This window comes from Raphanus sativus, unplaced genomic scaffold (genome assembly GCF_000801105.2).
Source record: "Raphanus sativus cultivar WK10039 unplaced genomic scaffold, ASM80110v3 Scaffold0048, whole genome shotgun sequence".
Taxonomy (NCBI): Eukaryota; Viridiplantae; Streptophyta; class Magnoliopsida; order Brassicales; family Brassicaceae; genus Raphanus; species Raphanus sativus.
The window spans coordinates 3,409-23,176 of NW_026615371.1; the positions used below are offsets into that span (position 1 = coordinate 3,409).

At 36.0% G+C, this 19,768-nt stretch overlaps 3 protein-coding genes, 2 non-coding genes and 1 pseudogene across 5 annotated transcripts; 3 read left to right on the plus strand and 3 right to left on the minus strand.

Annotated features, from left to right (window-relative positions):
• Positions 1 to 662: 662 nt before the first annotated feature.
• LOC108832265 (3-oxo-Delta(4,5)-steroid 5-beta-reductase-like) lies at positions 663 to 2,203 on the plus strand (annotated as a pseudogene).
• Positions 2,204 to 5,712: 3,509 nt separating this feature from the next.
• Positions 5,713 to 8,663, minus strand: LOC108818745 (obg-like ATPase 1). The gene is made up of 12 exons (XM_018591674.2): positions 8,480 to 8,663; positions 8,221 to 8,388; positions 8,005 to 8,128; positions 7,822 to 7,913; positions 7,614 to 7,712; positions 7,395 to 7,508; positions 7,059 to 7,123; positions 6,803 to 6,919; positions 6,639 to 6,714; positions 6,363 to 6,455; positions 6,229 to 6,279; positions 5,713 to 6,025 (listed from the first exon to the last, which is right to left on the minus strand). Exons 1-12 carry the CDS (start codon positions 8,564 to 8,566, stop codon positions 5,927 to 5,929), a joined length of 1,185 nt encoding a protein of 394 aa, XP_018447176.1. The 5' UTR covers positions 8,567 to 8,663; the 3' UTR covers positions 5,713 to 5,926.
• Positions 8,664 to 9,758: 1,095 nt separating this feature from the next.
• Positions 9,759 to 9,830, plus strand: TRNAG-UCC (transfer RNA glycine (anticodon UCC)). The gene has a single exon. It is a non-coding gene; the product is annotated as a tRNA-Gly (tRNA).
• A 1,048-nt stretch (positions 9,831 to 10,878) lies between these two features.
• Positions 10,879 to 11,641, plus strand: LOC130500851 (uncharacterized). The gene has a single exon (XM_056995782.1). It carries the CDS (start codon positions 10,919 to 10,921, stop codon positions 11,639 to 11,641), a length of 723 nt encoding a protein of 240 aa, XP_056851762.1. The 5' UTR covers positions 10,879 to 10,918.
• A 255-nt stretch (positions 11,642 to 11,896) lies between these two features.
• On the minus strand, positions 11,897 to 16,133 carry LOC130500855 (lysine-specific demethylase JMJ18-like). Its single transcript, XM_056995786.1, has 11 exons — positions 15,973 to 16,133; positions 15,702 to 15,780; positions 15,272 to 15,361; positions 15,102 to 15,179; positions 14,523 to 15,011; positions 14,212 to 14,424; positions 13,584 to 14,123; positions 12,773 to 13,313; positions 12,589 to 12,692; positions 12,340 to 12,519; positions 11,897 to 12,258 (listed from the first exon to the last, which is right to left on the minus strand). Exons 2-11 carry the CDS (start codon positions 15,732 to 15,734, stop codon positions 12,121 to 12,123), a joined length of 2,406 nt encoding a protein of 801 aa, XP_056851766.1. The 5' UTR covers positions 15,735 to 15,780; positions 15,973 to 16,133; the 3' UTR covers positions 11,897 to 12,120.
• A 3,561-nt stretch (positions 16,134 to 19,694) lies between these two features.
• TRNAV-AAC (transfer RNA valine (anticodon AAC)) lies at positions 19,695 to 19,768 on the minus strand. Its single transcript has one exon. It is a non-coding gene; the product is annotated as a tRNA-Val (tRNA).

Genomic DNA, 19,768 nt, shown 5'->3' on the forward strand with positions numbered 1-19,768 from the left:
GTGTTAATATGTTATCCAAGCTTTAATAGAATATATATCGATTCATTATCTAACAAAAAAAAGTAAACAATTGTGGTACCAATTAACAAATTAAGATGAAGAGAGTAAAAATCAATTCATCGCAACTCTACCAAAATCTGAGAAACGTATGTCAGATTGATAAGAAGATTGTAACAAATACCTCGGTTTATGTGAATTAGAAATTCTTCAATTCAAGTTGTGTATCACATCGTGGAATCCTAATCCCATTTTGTTATTTTTTCTCTTCAAAGATAAGGATCAGGCCCGTCTCTAGGCATGATGTGCTGGGGGTGCATTGGCACATGGTCCACTACAATTTTCAACTTTTTCTAGCCTAAATTAGGGTCCAATATTTTTTGAAAAAAAAATCTGTATGGGAAAATATTTTTTAGCCCAGGGTCCATATATTATTTGAGACGGGTCTGATAAGGATGTATAATTTTTTTATGTAAGTTTAGGAATCTATACTATGTTAAAAGGTAAATAATCTCATCATTTAGGGTGTCCACCTAGGACTGGAAAATCGTCCAATAGGAAGTAGTTTTTTTGCCATGTCACGCAAGAGTTGGGCTGTTTTCTTTACTCGATCCGTGAAATGTAAAATTTGGCCCAAAAATCCAGTTCAAAAGAAACCCGACAACGTTTTAGATGAGACGGTCAATCTCTTCTGCCTCTCCTCCATTAAATTAAAGCTTTTTCTTTTTTTTTTCTGCGTTGGTTCGTTTTCTCCAATCGAACACCTCCGGTTCGAAGCTGTCCCGGTAACGCTTCTTCTCCACTCCAATTGATACTGTTACTGTTGTTAATCATGGCATTTAAATGTAGATTCCCACTGAACCAGAGATTCTGTTGGTACTTTTTTTTTTCTATCTTATTGTTTGTAGATTATTATTCGCTGCTTTTGCTGATCAATTGTAAAGTGTGATGAATATTTTTTTTTAGTTAGATTTTTCATGATTTCAAGAAGGTGAGGACTTCATCGCTCTCATGGCTGACAAAAAGTTTTCATACCGAAACAAAGCAACTTTGCGATGCTGAAGGTTTTGTGTTTTTAATATCTAACCATGGATTTTTGATTGAGTAGGTTACAGAACTATGTAGGAGCTGCTGGAGATGAGGTTTACACTCTCTGTCTTCGTACAGGAGAATCACATGCATCCCTCTGTTGACCTGGTTAGCACGCCTCTAATAGCCACACTATTTACATCTATGAAGAATCTTCGCTATGACCTTATGTGATTTATTTCTGGTTTTGTTGTTTCGATGTAGCTCTGACAAGATTGTGTATCTCACTTAATCTTGCCGCCAAATGTGTGCAAATCTTCTCAGTTATTTTACAGGTTTAGTATAGATTTTTTTTTGTTTGTTTTCACATTGTTATCACTTACTTCTGAGTGCAAATATGTTTATTAAAATTGTTTCAAGAATGTCAGGAGCCGCCTTTCAATGAGGACATGCCGAGGTTGCAGATAGAGAACTTTTACTACACTCGTGAGGATGTTCTTTCTGAAGAGATCAAGTTGAAAGAGAGTGTGACTTGGTCTGTGCATAGACCAAACACTATCTTCGGCTTCTCTCCGTATAGCTTGATGAACATTGTGGGGACTCTCTGCGGCTACGCATCCATCTGCAAGCACAAAGGGTCTAACTTGGTTTTCCCGGGAGCAAGAAGGCGTTGGAAGGTTTCTCGACGGTGTCAGACGCTGATCTGATTGCTGAGCAGCAGATTTGGGCTACAGTTGATCCTTACGCCAAGAACGAAACGTGTAACTGCAGCACCGCTGATGTTTTCAAGTGCACACATCTGGGGAAGATTCTTGCTGAGCAGTTTGGGATCGAGGAGTCTGGATTCAAGGAAGGGAAGAATGTGGGGTTGGTGGAGATGATGAAAGGGAAAGAGAAGGTTTGGGAGGAGATGGTGAAGGTCAGTTGCAGGAGAAGAAGCTTGACGAGGTTGGTGTGTGGTGCTTTACTGATGTTGTGCTTGGTGTTGAAGGAATGATTGATAGTATGAACAAGAGGAACGAGTATGGCTTTCCTGGTTTCAGGAACTCCAACAACTCTTTTATCTCTTGGATTGATAAAGTACAAGGCTTTCAAGATTGTGCCTTGATACATATTCTACATAACATACGCTTTGATGTTACTTTGTTTATTTGTTTAATGTATATGTTTTTATCAATATCTTAGTTCTTTGTTGGTTTCTGTGTTCTTCTTTTTCTTATGTTTTCATCACGAACTGTAAATTATTTTAGATCAAGTTAATGTTATGTTTTTATATGGGATGTGAGTTACTTTCGTTGAGTTTGTTTTCAAATGATGATGAGACGTACGTATGTCTCATTCAACCGGAGTGGGGAAAATATTAACTATGAATACAATGAAAGCCACGCTTCTGTTTATTAAAGTAAACAATAATGAGAGACGAAACAAAACTAGAGGCTGACATGGAAACAATGAAGGAAGATCTTTATACAAATTTGAACATAGGGTCTTTAACCAAGAACAGTAGAGGGAGTAAAGTAAACAAAAAAAATCACAAGTATACTGTGGTATTTAATGTCTGGAGCAACAACAATATCTGCAACATCAAAGACGGGAAGGACGAAGGAACCTATTTTAACTTTATCCAAACTATTTTTGAACTCTCTGTTTTTGCATATTTTTCTTACTGATGAATATGAGTTGTGAACTGCAGGTACCTCCTTTACAAGCAAGTATTGTGTTTTCCTATTTTATAACTTGCATTTTCTTAAATTTAAATATGTAAGAAATATTATGTTTGCTATTGTGATTAACCCTTTTTCACAATCAGGCTAAAAATGTATAGCTACCTATAAAAAATCAGCCACTCCTCACTGCAATCATCGTAACAGGATCGCGTCTCTCAAGGCTGGAGATAAGAACGACGGTGTTATGCTACCAATTGTGGTGCTGAGAAGGTGAAAAGTGTAACGTCTGCTGTTTTGTGCTCTCATGGAGACCCACCGGATCCATGGCAGCCTCGGAGAGATGGAGCTTTTGTTACGGTTATCGGATCGAGTGTTAATATTATTCTGTTTTTTTTTGGCAGTGTCAATGTTGATGAGTTGATTTTATCTAATAACAAATTAACGATTTATTGTCATCTTTCAAACAAACACAAATCGTTATGTCTACGAAGAATAAAAACACCTCATTTATTTATATACATATAAAATTTTGTTTTTCTTTTCACACCTTATCAAGAATTTTTTTTGTAAACTTAACACCTATGTCATAATTTATTAAATATTGGTAAATGGTTTTAAATTTTTCATCTTCTTATTTTTAAACTAAATCTATTGCCAAAAATTTAATAGCTTCTAAATCATTATAATTCATATTTTATTTTGAATCAAACCAAAATTATGACATTATTCTTTTTGTTAACAAATAATCATTTAGTGAAAATATATATTATAATTTTAAATAAATAAAACTATAATTATAATAAATAAAATTCATGAGAAAGAAGGTAAATCAATTTACGCAATTAATCTTTATACATTTCATTTGATTTATACCAACGAAAATAAAAATAATAAACAACATCACCAATTTCACTAAATCTAAGTAAGGCAAAATGATGTGTCTTTGTGTTTTCTAAAATAAATAACTAATTAAGATATTGAAGATTTTATACTTTAAGAAGTCTCCCACAGTTACGTATATGCAAATATCGTTTTTATAAAGGACAATAGGTTTACTTAGGCCATCTAATTTTATTACGCTGGAGATCTCCAACACCTTTCTCAAACCAAAAGCTTCTCACCGATTCCCCTTGCTCAGGAAACTGGTATTGTTTAATTATTTTTGTATTCAAAATATGAGTATATTCTGGTTTTCTAAATGCATGAGAATCCTTTTTTTCCTGCGTTCTAGAAAAAGCGTTTTCGAAATAGCCATATGATACAAAAGAGTATGCGGTGTTTGAGGCTTTAACTCATTAGTAGATTCTGGTTTTTAACGAGAGGTAGATACTTATTTAGTTATCTTTTGGTTTAAGCAAAATGGCTAGGAGTTTCGTGGAGTTGTTTTTTTATTGATGTTTCAAGCCAAAACAAATATTCCTAGACTATTCAAGAGATAGAGATTCAGTGTACGAATTATTTGGATGATCATTGTTTTAGTCACATCTATTATCATATGTATAAGTTTCATTTATGATTTTCTGTTTTATCATATGTGTTTTGTGTATAAAGTAAGAAAAAATTGATTTTACCTTTTATACATTAACTAAATTTCATTGATCTAATTTTAATTTAACAATATTATTAAATATTATCAAAATTTATAGAAGTGTAAAAAATAATGATGTATTACATTTTCAATAAAAAAAATAAAACAATGTTTTATTTCTACTTATATGAATAGTATGTATATAAATTTATTATTTGTGAAAATGAAACTATATGTTTAAATCATAAACGAAACATTGAAATATTACACTAAAAATTAAATAAATTTAGTAAAACCAAAAATTAAAAATATAGCCGAAAATACATTAGTAGAACGGAAAATGGCCGAAAATTAAAAATATGTTGGAGGGAGAGTTCGTACTCTGGTCCAGGCGCCTGCACGAAGGATACTCCTGTGTCGAATGAGACATTAGAGAAAAATTTTAGGGGTTTGAAAATATTTTCGGCCAAAGTATATAAATATCTAACTATGTAAATAAGTGTGTTCCATTTAATAAATGCAGATGACTCAGGTTTTGGAGGAACAAAATATTTAAATAATCATTATAAAAAATTGAGTAAACCACGTATATTCGGAATATTCTGGATAGCAAGGTTTCTTAAAAATCACATCTATGCGGTATATTATGGATTACCAAATTAAAACCACTTTTTAATCTCGGCTAGGTTCAATTATAATTGGTTTGCTTTACCGGATTGAGTACTCCTAAATAATTCACCAACTTTCTCATTGCTGAGAAATACAACACTCTCATTCCAAACACAAACATTGAAACATATGATTGGTAAATAAACTATCAACACACTTTTCCGCGCGTAGCGCGGAGAAAGAATCTAGTTGTAATAATTTACTAAAAGGCTTGGCTTCTAGGCTAAATATAAACAAATGAGCCTTTATATAAACCCTGCCAAAAAATGAAAATGGGTTTCAAATATTGATTTCATAAACCAATTATTAAAATTTTTTGATACTATAATTATTAAATAACCGTATTCAATTTTTTTTCTTACAACTTTTATAAAAATGAGCATGTCCCTATCAAATGGAACAGTTAGTTTTGTAATTTATAATGCAGGTAAAATAAAATCAATATTATTATTCGTAATTTATATAAATGTTAGTAACTATATATATATAAATCATTTTAATATTATAATTATAATTTCACCCCGCGCTTTTGCGCGGGTCTCATCCTAGTTATTATATTATTACCGAGAATCATGCATAGATTGGCAACATAAGTTGCAATAAAGTCAAATGAACAAAAAAATGAAGTGCACTTTATTCAAATTTCCTTGTTCAAATTGGATGACTCAGTGTTTGATTGACCCTGTTGAAAAGTATAATCCCTCACTAACTGTTAGTGTGATGCATGCGTTAGTTTGGTTTGTTTGTTAGTATTATTTCATGTAACTCCACTTGCATCGGAAAAGTCTTGTATTTCAAGAAATCTCACTTGCAAGTTTCAAATAGCAGAGAAAAACTTATTGAAAGGAATTCTACAAACACAGCAGGCTTAATGCTTTGTCTCAAGGCAAAGACATGTCTAAGCTAACTGAAGAAAAAAAAGCAAGAGTTACAGAAACTTTTGTGTTTTGTAAGCCAATAAAAAACTGCCAGACTGTCAGAAAAAGAAAAAAAGAAAACACAGTTTGGTTCCACTCTCGGGAAAAGCTTCAAGATCTCATTTCTTCCCACCACCGGAAACGTTGAACTTAAAGAAAATGATATCTCCATCCTGGACAACATACGTTTTCCCCTCCTGTCGGTATTTCCCTGCGCCCTGCATGAGTTTATAGCGGATTCAAATTAGACTCCACTGTCATATCCGTGCATTTTCATCAGCATGCGGTTAATTTTAACCATGCCACCACATCTTCAACGAGAATATAGTGGATGATGGAGAGCTTCCTTAACATCTTCAAGTCTGTTTTCAGAGGCTACTTACTTAAAGAAATAGGACGAAATGGAGTTTTAGACAAGTACCTTGACTGCAGTTTCATTGCCAAGTTCCTTGAGATCCTCAAATTTCATGACCTGTTATATCAACAACAACACTGGAATAAACCAAGCATTCAAATTATTGTATTGATAACAAAGAGAAAAGAGAAGAAGGCAACCTCGGCACAAATAAAACCTCTCTCAAAATCAGTATGAATAGCACCAGCAGCTTGAGGAGCCTTTGACTGACGTCTTATTTGCCAGCACTTTACCTGGAAAGCAAAATTAAATTGGTGTATGTAGTTTTAGATCCATCAGATTCCAGCAAATCGCAAATACTTAGCACTTTACACTACCAAAAGGTTCACTACAGAAAAATAATGCTCAGAAGACCATCTCAGATTAAAGCGAGTTATGAAGACAAGTAAATTACTAGTAAAGTGGGATTGAAATACCTCATCAGGTCCTGCTGTAAAGAAATATATGAGGTTAATGGCTGAAAATCCAGTTTTGATGATCCTCGGAAGAGCACTGTCAAAAGAGGCAAACAGGATCATTAGAATCACTTGAATGGGTAGGGAGATTCATAAAGAAAAAAAACATCTTCAGGCGCACTAACCTTTGCAGTTTGTTCTCCTCACAATACTTTGCTGCTTCGTCTGGGAGCATATCAGCGAGACTCCTTTCAAAAACACCACTGAAAGGAATCATAATATCAGCACCGTGTTCCTGAACCCTACATAAACACATGAAACAAATAGATTTGGTTTAGAAGAAGTATGATAAGGGAAGGAGATACAAGAAATTTGTGTAGAGAGGGCTAAAACGTTAACTCATTATTCAACATAGTTTGTGAAAGGATATATGTAATTTACCAAGCATGAATCTTAGGCAAGAACTTGTTTTTCTTCCTCTGGTAGTCTCTCTCATTCATGTTAATCTGGCAAGTTAAAATTTGAGAGCAATCAGTGATCATAAAAACACCAAACAACATGCCTTTATACTTATTACGCTGGGATAAAAAAAGTGAAACAAACTTGTAAAGCATAGAGATTAGAAAAGCTAAGGAATACATTATAAGTTAAACAGTATTAACAAAGAAAAAAGACAGTATGCCTCTACATCTTGTAAGCTAAGCCAAGCCAAGAGGATTTATTGAAATAAAATTGCCGAGCATAGATAGAAAAAAATGATTATTGAAGAATACTAACCAAGTAAACGACAGGCTTAGCGGAAAGCAATTGGAAAGTGTTCAAAATCTCGATATCAGCTGCTTTCCAGTCCCCAAAACGGACATCTTTTCCTTCTTCCAGCCAAGCTTTAACCTATACCCAAGAAAAACAGTCATTTATCGGCCAATTTATATAATTAATGACCAATAAAACACAGAACAAAGAATGCAATGGATAAAATTTCAATAAGCAGGAAACCTTAAGCAAGAGGTCAAGTTCAACTTTGAGGGCCTTGTCATTGCTCCTCTTCATGCTCTTCTCCACATCTTCAACCTTCTTTTTAATGAACTCAATATCCTAAAGTTTACCCAAACAACAATGGATGAAAAACTGATTAAGATACGAGGATTTCATATGAGTTGAGAGAGATATAAGAAGATGTCAAAATATATGTATTGGAATAGACCTTAAGCCGCAATTCTTCAGTAATGGTCTCCAAATCTCTAACAGGATCAACGATATCATCGACATGAATAATATCAGGATCTTCAAACGCACCTGCACATGTTTAGTCTGAGAAATTAAACAAACCAGAATCACCAATTTCACCTAAAAAAATGACAATTAAAAAACTAAGCCGTAGTCATACGCAAAACATGGAAGATGCCATCCACAGCACGGATATGGGACAAGAAGTTGTTCCCAAGACCCTGGCCTTCATGAGCGCCTCTAACAAGCCCAGCAATGTCATGTATTTCCAAGAAAGCTGGAATCTGATGATGCAAACTCACAAACAGAAGAAGTCGTCAGCTTTGAGCAACGGTTTTAAATTAATCATCATTTTTTCAGTAGTAAACTAACTTACCTCACTCTTAGGCTTGTATAATTGGCAAAGCCAATCGAACCTCTCGTCAGGGATATTCACGCGCGCCTCGTTAGGCTCGATGGTACAGAAGGGGAAGTTCTCAGCTGGGATCGAAAGCTTCGTGAGTGTGTTGAATAGAGTAGACTTCCCCACGTTTGGCAGCCCAACCTGCGATTCCACGGAACAAAAAATCCAAAAGTGAATTATTACATCGATCTAAGGTTCGATTGATTAAAAGAGAGAGAGAGAGATGGATTACGATTCCGATCTTGAGGTGAGAAGAGAAACGGCCGAGAATAGGCCTCTCTACGGGACCTGCATCCTTTGCTTTCGCTTTCGGAGGCATATTCTCGAGCTTGGAAATGAAGCTGAGCTTAGGAGAGAGAGAGAGATTCTAGGGTTTTGGCTGATCCAAGCTACACGCCGACCGCTAAAAAGAGGAGGAGAGGAGATTGATTGCTCATCTGGTTTACGGACCGGTCTTTATTGGACCGACATTTCCCGGTTTACCTCCAACCGTTGCGGGATATTATGTTAACCAGTTGTGGACAAAGTAAACCGAAGTAATTCGATTCTTGCCAAAATTTACTAAAAAGACCTTAACCTTATGGTTTGCTGCAATTTAAGCAAGGATTTTCCATCCACAATCATCTATACAGTTTCTGGTTTCTGTTGCCATGCCTGTGGAAGCTCTCAATTTATTACATGCTTGTCTTTGCGGAGATCCCATGATCCAATGAGCTGGCCTCCAGCTCCGGGTATGCTAAACATGTTATCTATCTTGGAAAACATGACACGAGAGGAGAAGAAGCAAGGATTGTCGATTCTGATGTTGAACCACTCGGAGGAAGTGGGTCTGCAAAAGCTGAGTTGAGGTCCCAAGAACTTGACAGCCACAACACAGTCTTCTTCCTCTGAAGATGGTGAGAACAAGGACACGTTGGTGATGATTTGGGTTTGGCAATGAGGCAGAGTTACAATGGGAGGGAGATGCGTTATGGATCTGAAACAGATGCAACCGGGTTTAGATCATCTTGGAGACGCAGAATGCCTACGCCATGCAACAAAGAGGCTACCCAGCCATGAGAGGACCCGATCGTTACCGTTGTATCACTACAACTGCCTTCTTAAAATTCACTAGCCAGCCATGGGGTGATAGGATCATTAATATCGTTATACACCAACTCAAAAGGCGCCACTTTGTCCAAGAAAGGAGACTTGCTAGTAGCATATGCAAAACTTTCTCACAATCTTTGTTGTCTTCTTAACGATATCAGCTTTCCTGGTTTTTAAAATGTTTGGTAGTGCATGTTTTCACAATCACAGGTCTGGTTTATGTATCATAAGTTATGGAGTTGTATTGAAAGAACAAGAGCTCTAGCTTTGTTGGGTTCAATCCAATGACGTTACAAGCTTAAATGCAACATATCCAATGAAAAAAAAAAACGGTTCGTGTTCTCGATAATTTGAATATCATTATTACCTTAGGTAGCGTAAAGATGATTTTCCAACATGAAGACTGCAGACAAATAACATGAGCGTCTGTAGTCCAACGGTTAGGATAATTGCCTTCCAAGCAATAGACCCGGGTTCGACTCCCGGCAGACGCATTAATTTTAAAATTAAAACAGTTCTTTTTTAGCAAAAAAAAAAGAGACTGCAGACAACTAGGTTTGCTAAAGTTTCTGGGTCTCTAACATCCTGCAGTGATCACAATTTTATAATTAAATTCCAAACTTATCCATTTTAGTGTTTATATTGTACTATGTAAGCTAACTACTGTAACATTTCATAATCAAGTAGAGGCATTTCATTTTTGATCGGTTATGGCAGTTCTAAATGTTGGCATGATGACACTGCGAAAATATTAAGGTTTTGTTTTTAGTATTCAAGGATGATCCTGATATAAGACCATGAAAAGGTTTGGTCTTTTTAAAAAAAAAAAAAAATGTCTTGCTTTTAGGTATCAAACAAATTGGTTTGATACTTTGATATCTCAATATTATCATTGAATGATCAGCTCATGATATTATGGGATTTGCCAGATCGGTGTACAAAATATATAAGTTGTGTGGCATTTTCAAGAACAACATTGGTTCATTTTCCAGATGGGATGCTGAATTCTCTCCTTTCTCATGACATTCATCCCAATAGTATCTGTGAAGTGGTTCAGAGTTTAACAAATAAAAAACAAACTAAAGAAAGGATTCCAGATTTATATGTGATAAATCTTAACAAATACTTAGAAAGAGCAGTCTTTGTTTCCATTTTGTCAAGTCTCCATGGCCTGAGCCTCTGACGCATGCTCGCGGTTTTGTAAATTAGATTCCTAAGATTTCAGTTAAAAAGGGTCAGATATTCAACAAGCCATCAAAGCCATTTACTTGTCTCTCAAGGAACATAAACCATATATGAGATGATCAAATCCTAACCTCAAGCACTAGCTGATGTTACAAAAGAATAGTAGAACATAATCGTAAAGACGTAAACCTCCCGTTATTGATCTGAACCGAAGCTAACAAAAGTCAAAACCGAAAGACTCTAGAATCCGGTTATCTCTAACCAAGCCCATCCTTCACACTACTATGATTTTGGCAGTTATATAATACAGTTAGCCCGTAACGAACTTTAAAAGACTCCAAGAAAGATTGACTTATCTCTCTGTAACAACCTACTTCGCCGCCGATTCAATTCTCCGATGGCAACCTCAAGCCATCTCCTCCTCCTCTTCCTTATCTCCACCGTCTCATTTCTCACTCCCGCCGCTTTCCTTCCCTCCCTCACGCCGCGAGATCAGCAACACGCAGACAGAATCATCCAAGCGATGATCGGAGCCGGCGAGTTCCGCGACTGGGCCGCCGATTTCCTCTCCGCCGTCGACGACCAGTTCGGAATCCCCCTCTCCGCCACCATCTTCATCCCCAGCGACTTCGACGCCGCCGGCATCTCCTCCTCCTCCTCCTCCGACGGCGGCGAAACCAGCACCGGTCATCTCTCCGTCGCCTACCACATCGTTCCTCAGCGACTCTCCTTCGCCGACCTCCGTATCTTGCAGCCTCTCTCTCGCCTCCCGACTCTCCTCCCCGGAAACTCCATCGTCGTCACCAACAACTCCGTTTCAGATTTCACCGTCGACGGCGTTCTCGTCTCCGAGCCGGATCTTTTCCTCTCTTCTTCGATCGCGATCCACGGTGTCGCCTCGCCGCTTGATTTCTCTCGTTACGGAGGAGACTTCGAAAACGTTGGTGGTGATACTGCTTTGGCCGATAGTCTCCGCCCTTTGTCTCAGCGTCGTCGTCGTCGTCGTCAACGTCTTCCTGATGGATTCGACAACAATCGAACCTCTGCTGCTTCCGTCTCCGTCGCACATCTCTCAACAAGCTCGTTCTTCTTGCTCCCGTTGGCTATGGCTCTGTTCTGACTCTTGCATTTTTCACTTTTAGTCCTTGAACGTTTCTAATTTTCAAGATTCTGTACATAATATTTTTCAGTTTTAGTCCTTGAAGTTTTCTAACTTTCAAGATTTTGTACATAATCTTTCTATTAGTTCAAGTTTTGCTCTTTCGAAAATGTGTAACTCGAGCTTGCGTATTCCATTAATGGCAGCCACATTTTGATACTGAAGTTTTGATATATTCTATAGTTTCCAAGAAGAATTTTGTATTATTTATAAATATATCGCCTAAGCGAAAGAATCGAACTTTATTGTTCCTAGTTTACACTTCTAACACTAAGGTTAGGTTTTTTTTTTTTGAATAAATCCACTAAGGTTAGGTTATTTGTTCAGTTAAGCAAAAATGAACAAAAGATTCTGAATAAATGCTCCCAAAGAATCACAGAGAAATTAACTTCTTCTATCTAAAAGGTTGGAACAGTCTTGTCGCTATTTGAGCTTCTCTTCTACATCAAATCTACTCCGAAAAGCTTTCCTTTGGTACAGTTTGATGATATGAACTGATCTTTTGACTCGAAATGAGTTTGGTTCTTGTTGTTCCAGTACTCTACGAGCTTATGGTTTGGGTCAAGAGCTTCAATGGCCTGTAAAGAGATAGTTAAGTTGTGTAAAGAGTTGAGTTTATGAGAAGGTTCTAAAGAAGAAGAGTTGGATTTAATAATTACCTGAACTATAGACGGTGAGAGGAAACCAAACATTTGAAGCCCGTTAATACTTTTAAACCGCGGTAAAATAGGAAGACCAAGATTTGTGGATGTATCTTTCACTCTCTGCAACACCATTTCCCAGCATTGTTGAGCAGAGACATTGAAGAAGCACTCGTCTGGAGATTCTTCTAGAGTAACCTGAAGAGGAAGAAAAAGTCAGGTGTTGAAGATTCAGTTTATATCCAATAGAATGGAAAGGTTTTATACCCTGAACAATGGACCCATGAGTCCTGCATCCAAAACCTCGGAGATGTAACTGCTTATTCTTGTCGGATCAAGCACGTTGTAGAACTTGACACGACTCGTGAATCCTATAAAAGTTGTAAAAATGCCGAAAACATCAACAAAAAAAAATGATTTAAGTCAATATTATTAACAAAAGAGATTGTACCTTTTGGGAATATAGAATGCTTGTTGCACCAAAGCTTTCCAAAACTCAAGAAACCGAGGTTTATAGGCTCGACCGATACATCAAAGTTCTCCGAAGCGTTTAACTCGCCACTGGTGCTGACCTCTTCTTTCAGGTCTAGGTCAATATTTAAATCAAACGAACCCTTCTTCTCCTCGCTGATAACTGAACCAGTCTTATTCTGATCTTCATCACTGTGTTCAATACCTAACAACACCTTGGAAACCCATATCTTTAAATCGTCCATTTCTCCTTCCAATGCTCTGACCAAAGACCTTAACTCATCCATGGTGTAACGGACAAGGACGAACCTATCCTTCTCTCCACATGAACATAGATCGTCCGAGTGTTTAAGGCAGGCGTATTCTTCGGGAGAGCACTTGCAGCCAAAAGCAGAGAGATGCAAATCATAAAAACACGAGAAGCATTCCCTTTCACTGTTTGAATCAAAATCCTTCTCCATCTTCACCAAGCTCGACGAACCAAGATCTCCAAGTCTTTCCTCTTCCATACGTAACCGAGCCTACAAACATTTTTAAAAAACTACAGTTAAACTTCTATAAATTAATAATGTTGGGACTACAACAAAATTATAATTATTTATAGAGATTATTAAATTATCGATATACTAATTGAACTAAAAATTCAATTTGGGACTATAAAATTATATTAATTTATAGAGATTTTTAATGTATATTAATTTATCTACTATTAATTTAAAGAGGTTATACTGTAATTAAACATTTTTGAAAAGTAGAAACAATAAGTATTGACCCCTTTTTTTTAACATTACCTGAATCGCGTTGGTAAGTGTACCATTCTTCCCACAGAAACTCTTCCATCTCAAGTTTGTTGTATTTTCCTTTATTACCACAGAAGAATCTGAGAGTTCCCAAAGAGCCTTTACAGCTTCATAAGCCGCTCCGAGGAGAAGCTTGTCATGAGACAGAGAAGTCTTCCTCGTCTCTTTACTGTAAAGTTCCACAGCGTTCTGTCCATGAGCCAACCAATCAACCGGAGCAACATTAACCGCTTCCGCACAGTTGAAACCGCAGTTGAATCCAGCATGGTAAGCCCTAGGGAACGTCAGCACATACTCCCCTGCGTTCTGAACCACACGGTAAACTTTGACTCCTTCGTCTTTCAGGATCGAAGGAGAGAATTGAGTAACCAGACCATGAAGTAGATCAGGCTGTTCTTCAAACAAATCAGGTAGATGTTTCCTCATCGCCTTCTCGAGTGACGTTGCATTGTTTCCTGGAACACCGTACCATACTTTTGGCTCCCCAAAGTGATGATAGTTCAGTGAGTATAGATGATGGTCCTCCACATGCTGAGGAGAAAAAAAAAATGGTCAGCCATGTGACATCATCACTGGGGCCCGCTAAAAACTTCATAAAATATTTAAAAAGTGTACTTACCCAACAAAATGAAGAAAAACACATTCCAACGTAGAGCCATGGGACTAGAACTCCAGAGATATCACAGCCCTCAAAAGAGAGTACTGAGCCAGGGAGACGCGGTAAGTTATTCAAGTTCCAGCCAGATACTACGTACTGATCTATATCTCTATCCCCTATCTTGTAAAATCCGCTTCCAAGTACCCTGTTCTCCAAGTCAGCTCCATAGTATACCTGAAACAAGCCAAAAAAAAAAAACATTAACAAAAAATGGCCTTATTTATTTATTTATTTATTTATTGGTGAAATGGTATGTTTCTATCTATATATACCTCCACTTCATCTGTTGGCTGCTCCACTATTCTCCAGTATTCTCCTTCTACCTCCTCCACAGAGGGTGTCCATTTGGTTTCACCAACAAAGTCTTTCTTCTCGAAGTATGTGTTTTTAAAATACAGAGCGTATCTCTCAAACTCTTCCAGAGTGAAGTCTGAACCAGAGTTAAAGCCAAACTTCTCCTCTGCCTCAGGAGAGGAAGCAGGTTCTGAGGGAGAAGAGGCAGACCCAGAACCAGATCGTCTCCTAGAGTTTCTTCTCCGTTTACGTTTCCTGGTCTTGGGTTTCTTCTTCTTCATAGGCTCCCGGTTCTGAAGCAGGTCCACGGTCTGAATCCGTGTGGGAAACTTTGTATGCTCCCATACGCTCTTTTCCTTAAGCCGGCAAGGAGGTTTCCATGTGGATGGTGGGATGATTCGACAGATACCATACGGCTCGGCTAGTGGACGTATCTTTTCTATGTAAGCAAGTGTATCTTCAAACTCCTAATAACCTCAAAAAAAAAATCGAAGCGAACTCAAAAACATGAACAAGAAAAGAAAAGAAAAAATGATTTCAAGAAGCAATGAGTATACCTCTAATGATGGTGAGAAAACAGGAGCTTCGTCTACGATTGGTCTTTGCGCTTCATCAGGTAACCATCTAGCAAGAACCTTGACATATACAAAAAAAAAAAAAAAACATGTAAGAATTAAAACATTCTGGATTGCAAACATCATATATTAAGAATTAATACTCTTTTTACCTTTCGATGACGTGGACTAGTAGGTGGTTGTTCCATGTTAGTGTCTTTGTCCGTATCCTTGTCTGTAGGATGATTCTTTAAAGACATATCCTGTTTTTAATGAAATCAATGTAACAGTGGTTAGAAACTGTGTGACCAGATCAAATAAACACTAAAAAATTGAAGAACAGAGTACCCAAAGCATTCCAGAATTCAACATAAACGAATTAAATAAAGATAAAAAGGGATTATTAGGTATTTCCAAAGATCCGAAAATAGACTCAGCTAATCAAATCTCTATACTGTTGTTTGATTCAAGCAGATAGATATATTATATAAGGTTATTATGGACTTGAGTGATTTAACAATAATTAATCAACCACACACACACACAAAAAACGATTGATCGATTCAATTATCCATCAGATACGAGTTAATATCGAAAGCTAACCTCGTTGATCTGAGATTCACTGAGATGTTCCATAAGAGAAGCTAAGTTTCTGGGACTGAGAGAGAGAGAGCCAACGAAACTGTAGAAAAGAAACACAACAAAAGATATTGAAAACCAATGTTATCAATACAAGAATAGATTAATCAAAAGACCTAACCCTAAAACTGAATGCAGGGGAGCAACAACAATACCACCAATCAATCACAGAGAAACGAGTTTGAGAATTTCATAAGATATTTTATATATTTTGCACATTTTGTTTATTAGTTACCTATATATCTTGCAAACGAGAGAAAGAGCTCCAAAGTTTTCCTTTTTTCTTTCTTTTTTTTTTCCTTAACTAATGCTTGAGAAATTGAATTTTGCAGTTAAATACCCAAATCTGGGAAATTAAATGAAAAAGAATCAATTGACCTAGCTTAGTAACGACGAATCTGAACGAAAACAGAAAATAAATAAATACAAGAAACTTAACCAGGAATAGGAACCCACAAATCGACAGAATATTTTTTATCAATGTAATAAGAAAGGAAATATCGAAACGAGATGAGTTCACCTCAAAACGAACGGCTGAGATTCTTGCCATTTTCTCTGATTTCACGCATCTTCTTTTCCATAAAATATGCAAATTTATCAAATAAATCGGATTTTTCTTTTTAAAAATAATAGAAAAAAATGATTCGAACAAAAAGATTTGGAATATGAAATTTATCAAATAATTCGATCTGTGAAAAAAAAACATCAATATAAATGGTTAGACACAAAATATAATTATTTGATGACCCGCAATAGAAAAACGCGCACACAGTTTTTAACGGATCAGCGGACGACCACCAAAGTTAACACCGTACAGTGCCGTACGATTTTCTATTGACGTATGGTTACCAGATTACTCTCAAGTTTTCTCTCTATTTACGGTCCTGTGCCCTTTTCTTTCTTCCGACATAATCGTCTCGTCGTCTTCTTTGGGTTTTTGTTTCTTCCTCCGCTTCGGAAAAGTAAGACTTTGACTCCGTTTCTTTTTCTTTTTTAACTTTAACAACTCAAGTTTAGGTGAAATCTCTTTTTTATCTCGTAAATCAAGCGCACTAACACCACCTTATTTGGGTTCAGCTAAAGAGTTGTACTAAGTTCATCTTGTGTGTTGCCAGAGCCGGACCTGTGATTTACGGGGCCCTATTCAAAAATAGAATTTTATTAATTATAATTTAAACATCATCTAAGATAGTTATGAACAAAACAATAGCTTCTAAAGAGAAGAAGCTGAAAAGTCATCCAGCATAAGTGTATGTCTTCTAATTTAAAAGAGACTAGACTTTGACCCGCGCTTTGGAAGCGCGGAATATTTTACGATGAAAAATTTCACTAATAACTTAACAAATATTTTGGTAATTTTTAAAGAGTGTGTATTTAAAATATTTTTCCATTTAAATCAGTGTTTTTAAATTCAACCTGATTGTGATTATACCGGTTAATCCGGAGATCTGACAATTCAATTTAGGTTTCTAAAATATTCATATAAAAAAAATCAGTAAAACCTGAGACTAACCGATTGAACTGATGGATGATCGATATGTAATCTAATTGGATTTAAATTGTAATAGTTTCATAATTTGTAATCTTATAATCCAAATTTTAAAGTTCATTATTTTGCAATTTATGAAATTATGACATTTCTACAAAATTTTAAAGAAAAAATGATAGATATAAAATAAATAAGATTAATTATTGTATTGTTTGGAAACATTAATATCAGTATAAAAAATATATTGTTTGGAAACATTGATAGTAGTATAAAGAAATAAGTATATTGTTTGGAAACATGGATAGTAGTATAAAGAAAAAAACATTAGTGATTTAATGTAGGTTTAACTATAAAGTATAAATGTGTATTTAATTTAAAAATTTACAAAATAAATGTTAGGTCCAACAGAATGTTTCTATTTTAATAAGATAGATGATGATGCCGTTTGTTTTTTTAGTTTAGTTATAATAGTTAGATCATTTAAATCAACTATCTAAGATCCACGTAATATTTTATATGTACCAAGTTAAGGAAGAAAAGAAATATAAATGGTTAATAACTTACGGGGTAATGTCATTTTTGAGCGTATATCTACGTATATATAAAAAGTAAAATCAGGAACTGGGGGCCCCACTTAATGGGGGCCCCATACGCATGTTTCGTAGGATTCTCTCCAAACCCGGCTCTGTGTGTTGCTCTTTCTTTGCTTACTTCATGTATCAAGCTTTCTCAAACTATGTGATCTAACAAATCACATTTTGTTTTTTAATATGAATGCCCTTTTTCAAAAAAATAAAATAATATTTCTTCTTTTTAAAGATATTACTTTGGAACAGATCAGAAAAAGTACAAAAAGGTAATAATGAAAGTGCATTTAGATGACAAAAAAATAATCAACAAGAGATAATCAATTGCGTAGTAGAACTGATCTTCCAACAAAACCTAAAACCAGCATTAAAATAAAACTAATGGAACCTAGATGTGCACATTCATTTTACCAATTACCATGATCACTTCCCAGATGTTATAGATAGCACAAAGCTTAGGTACATCAAAGACTCACCAGCCTTACTATCTCATCCAAAAGAAATGAGTAAAAGACATACAAATCATCTCGTTGCAATCCCAATCAAGCTTCAAAGTTTAGTTTAAGGATGTGACTGGTATGGATTGTGGGTTGTAAAAAAAGTTGTCTAATTTTAGAAAAATACAACTATATTTTGCTGAACAGACAATGGTTAAAATGTGATTGGATATAGCTTTTAAAATGAGTCCTGGTTTTGAGTTTTATTTATCAAATGCTTCTCTCACACTGAGACCAAATTGAGAAACAAAATATCCCAATGGTACATATCAACCACGATTTTCAGACGTTTCATTATGACATATTTATGATTGGAATAAAAACAAATTAGGGGTATCAACCACGATTTTCAGACGTTTCTAGAGTCTTTCCACTTACAGAATATAGATTTTGTTAAAAAGAGTCTAGAAACCTGACAAAGGCTTATATCATATGCTCAGAGGAAAGATCATAAGTTTATAAAATAAAACAAAAGCAAACCAAAACCCAGACTAAAATTGAAAAAGAAGCAATTCTACAGGAAAAAGAAAATGGAGTCTCTCCAGCTATCTGTGCAGAGGCCGTTGCAATCTCCATTATTGTACATTTCATCAGCCAATCACTGAGAGATTTATTGGAGGTCCCATTGACGAAAAAGTTCTTGGGACCGTTACTAATCAAATGTTGATGAACAGAGACTGGATTCATAACTGTGTCTAGCTCACCACACGATGCTGCAATGAGTCCTGCAAATAAAGAATGTGCAGAAACATTTCATTAGAAGACTTGTGCTGATTCAAGAGAATAGAGAGGTGAAGAAGTTTAAATCTTTTTGACTGATTACGAAATGGGTTCGGACCTAAGAACAGAGGAGAAGCTTTCCCGGGTCTGGATTTGTACTCTGGGTGGAAATGAGCACCAATGAAGAAAGGATGGTTTGATAGTCCACAATCTGGCAATTTGAATTTGAACTAGGGACCCAGACAAATTGTCTTAAAAATTTTAAAACAGACCTCCATGCGTTTGCCAGTTTCATCTTTTGCAGCAAAAGAGAGACCAGCCTTCTCTAGACCTGCAAGAAATGTGTCCATTTTTATTTTTTCATTTTAACTTACTGATATTCAAGAATCTGTATACAAATCCATTCCTCGTCCGTCGAGATTTTACCCTATTTTTCTTGTAATGTCTCATTGGAAAACGTATTTCAGTTTCTGCCAATCATGAAACTAAACATTGTATTAACGATGACGCAGTTATTATGCCTCGGCATGTGGAGGGAGAAAAGCTCGATCGTACTTTTGGAATTTGTTACCATTTCATATGTAAGTTACCACGTCAAAGGGTGAAAGGGAACCTTTTTGTTCGCTCCTTCTTGAGCTCTAGGTTGGAAAGTTAAAAAAAATAATGGCTTCGTCCAGGTTCGAACTGGAGACCTTCAGTGTGTTAGACTGACGTGATAACCAACTACACCACGAAACC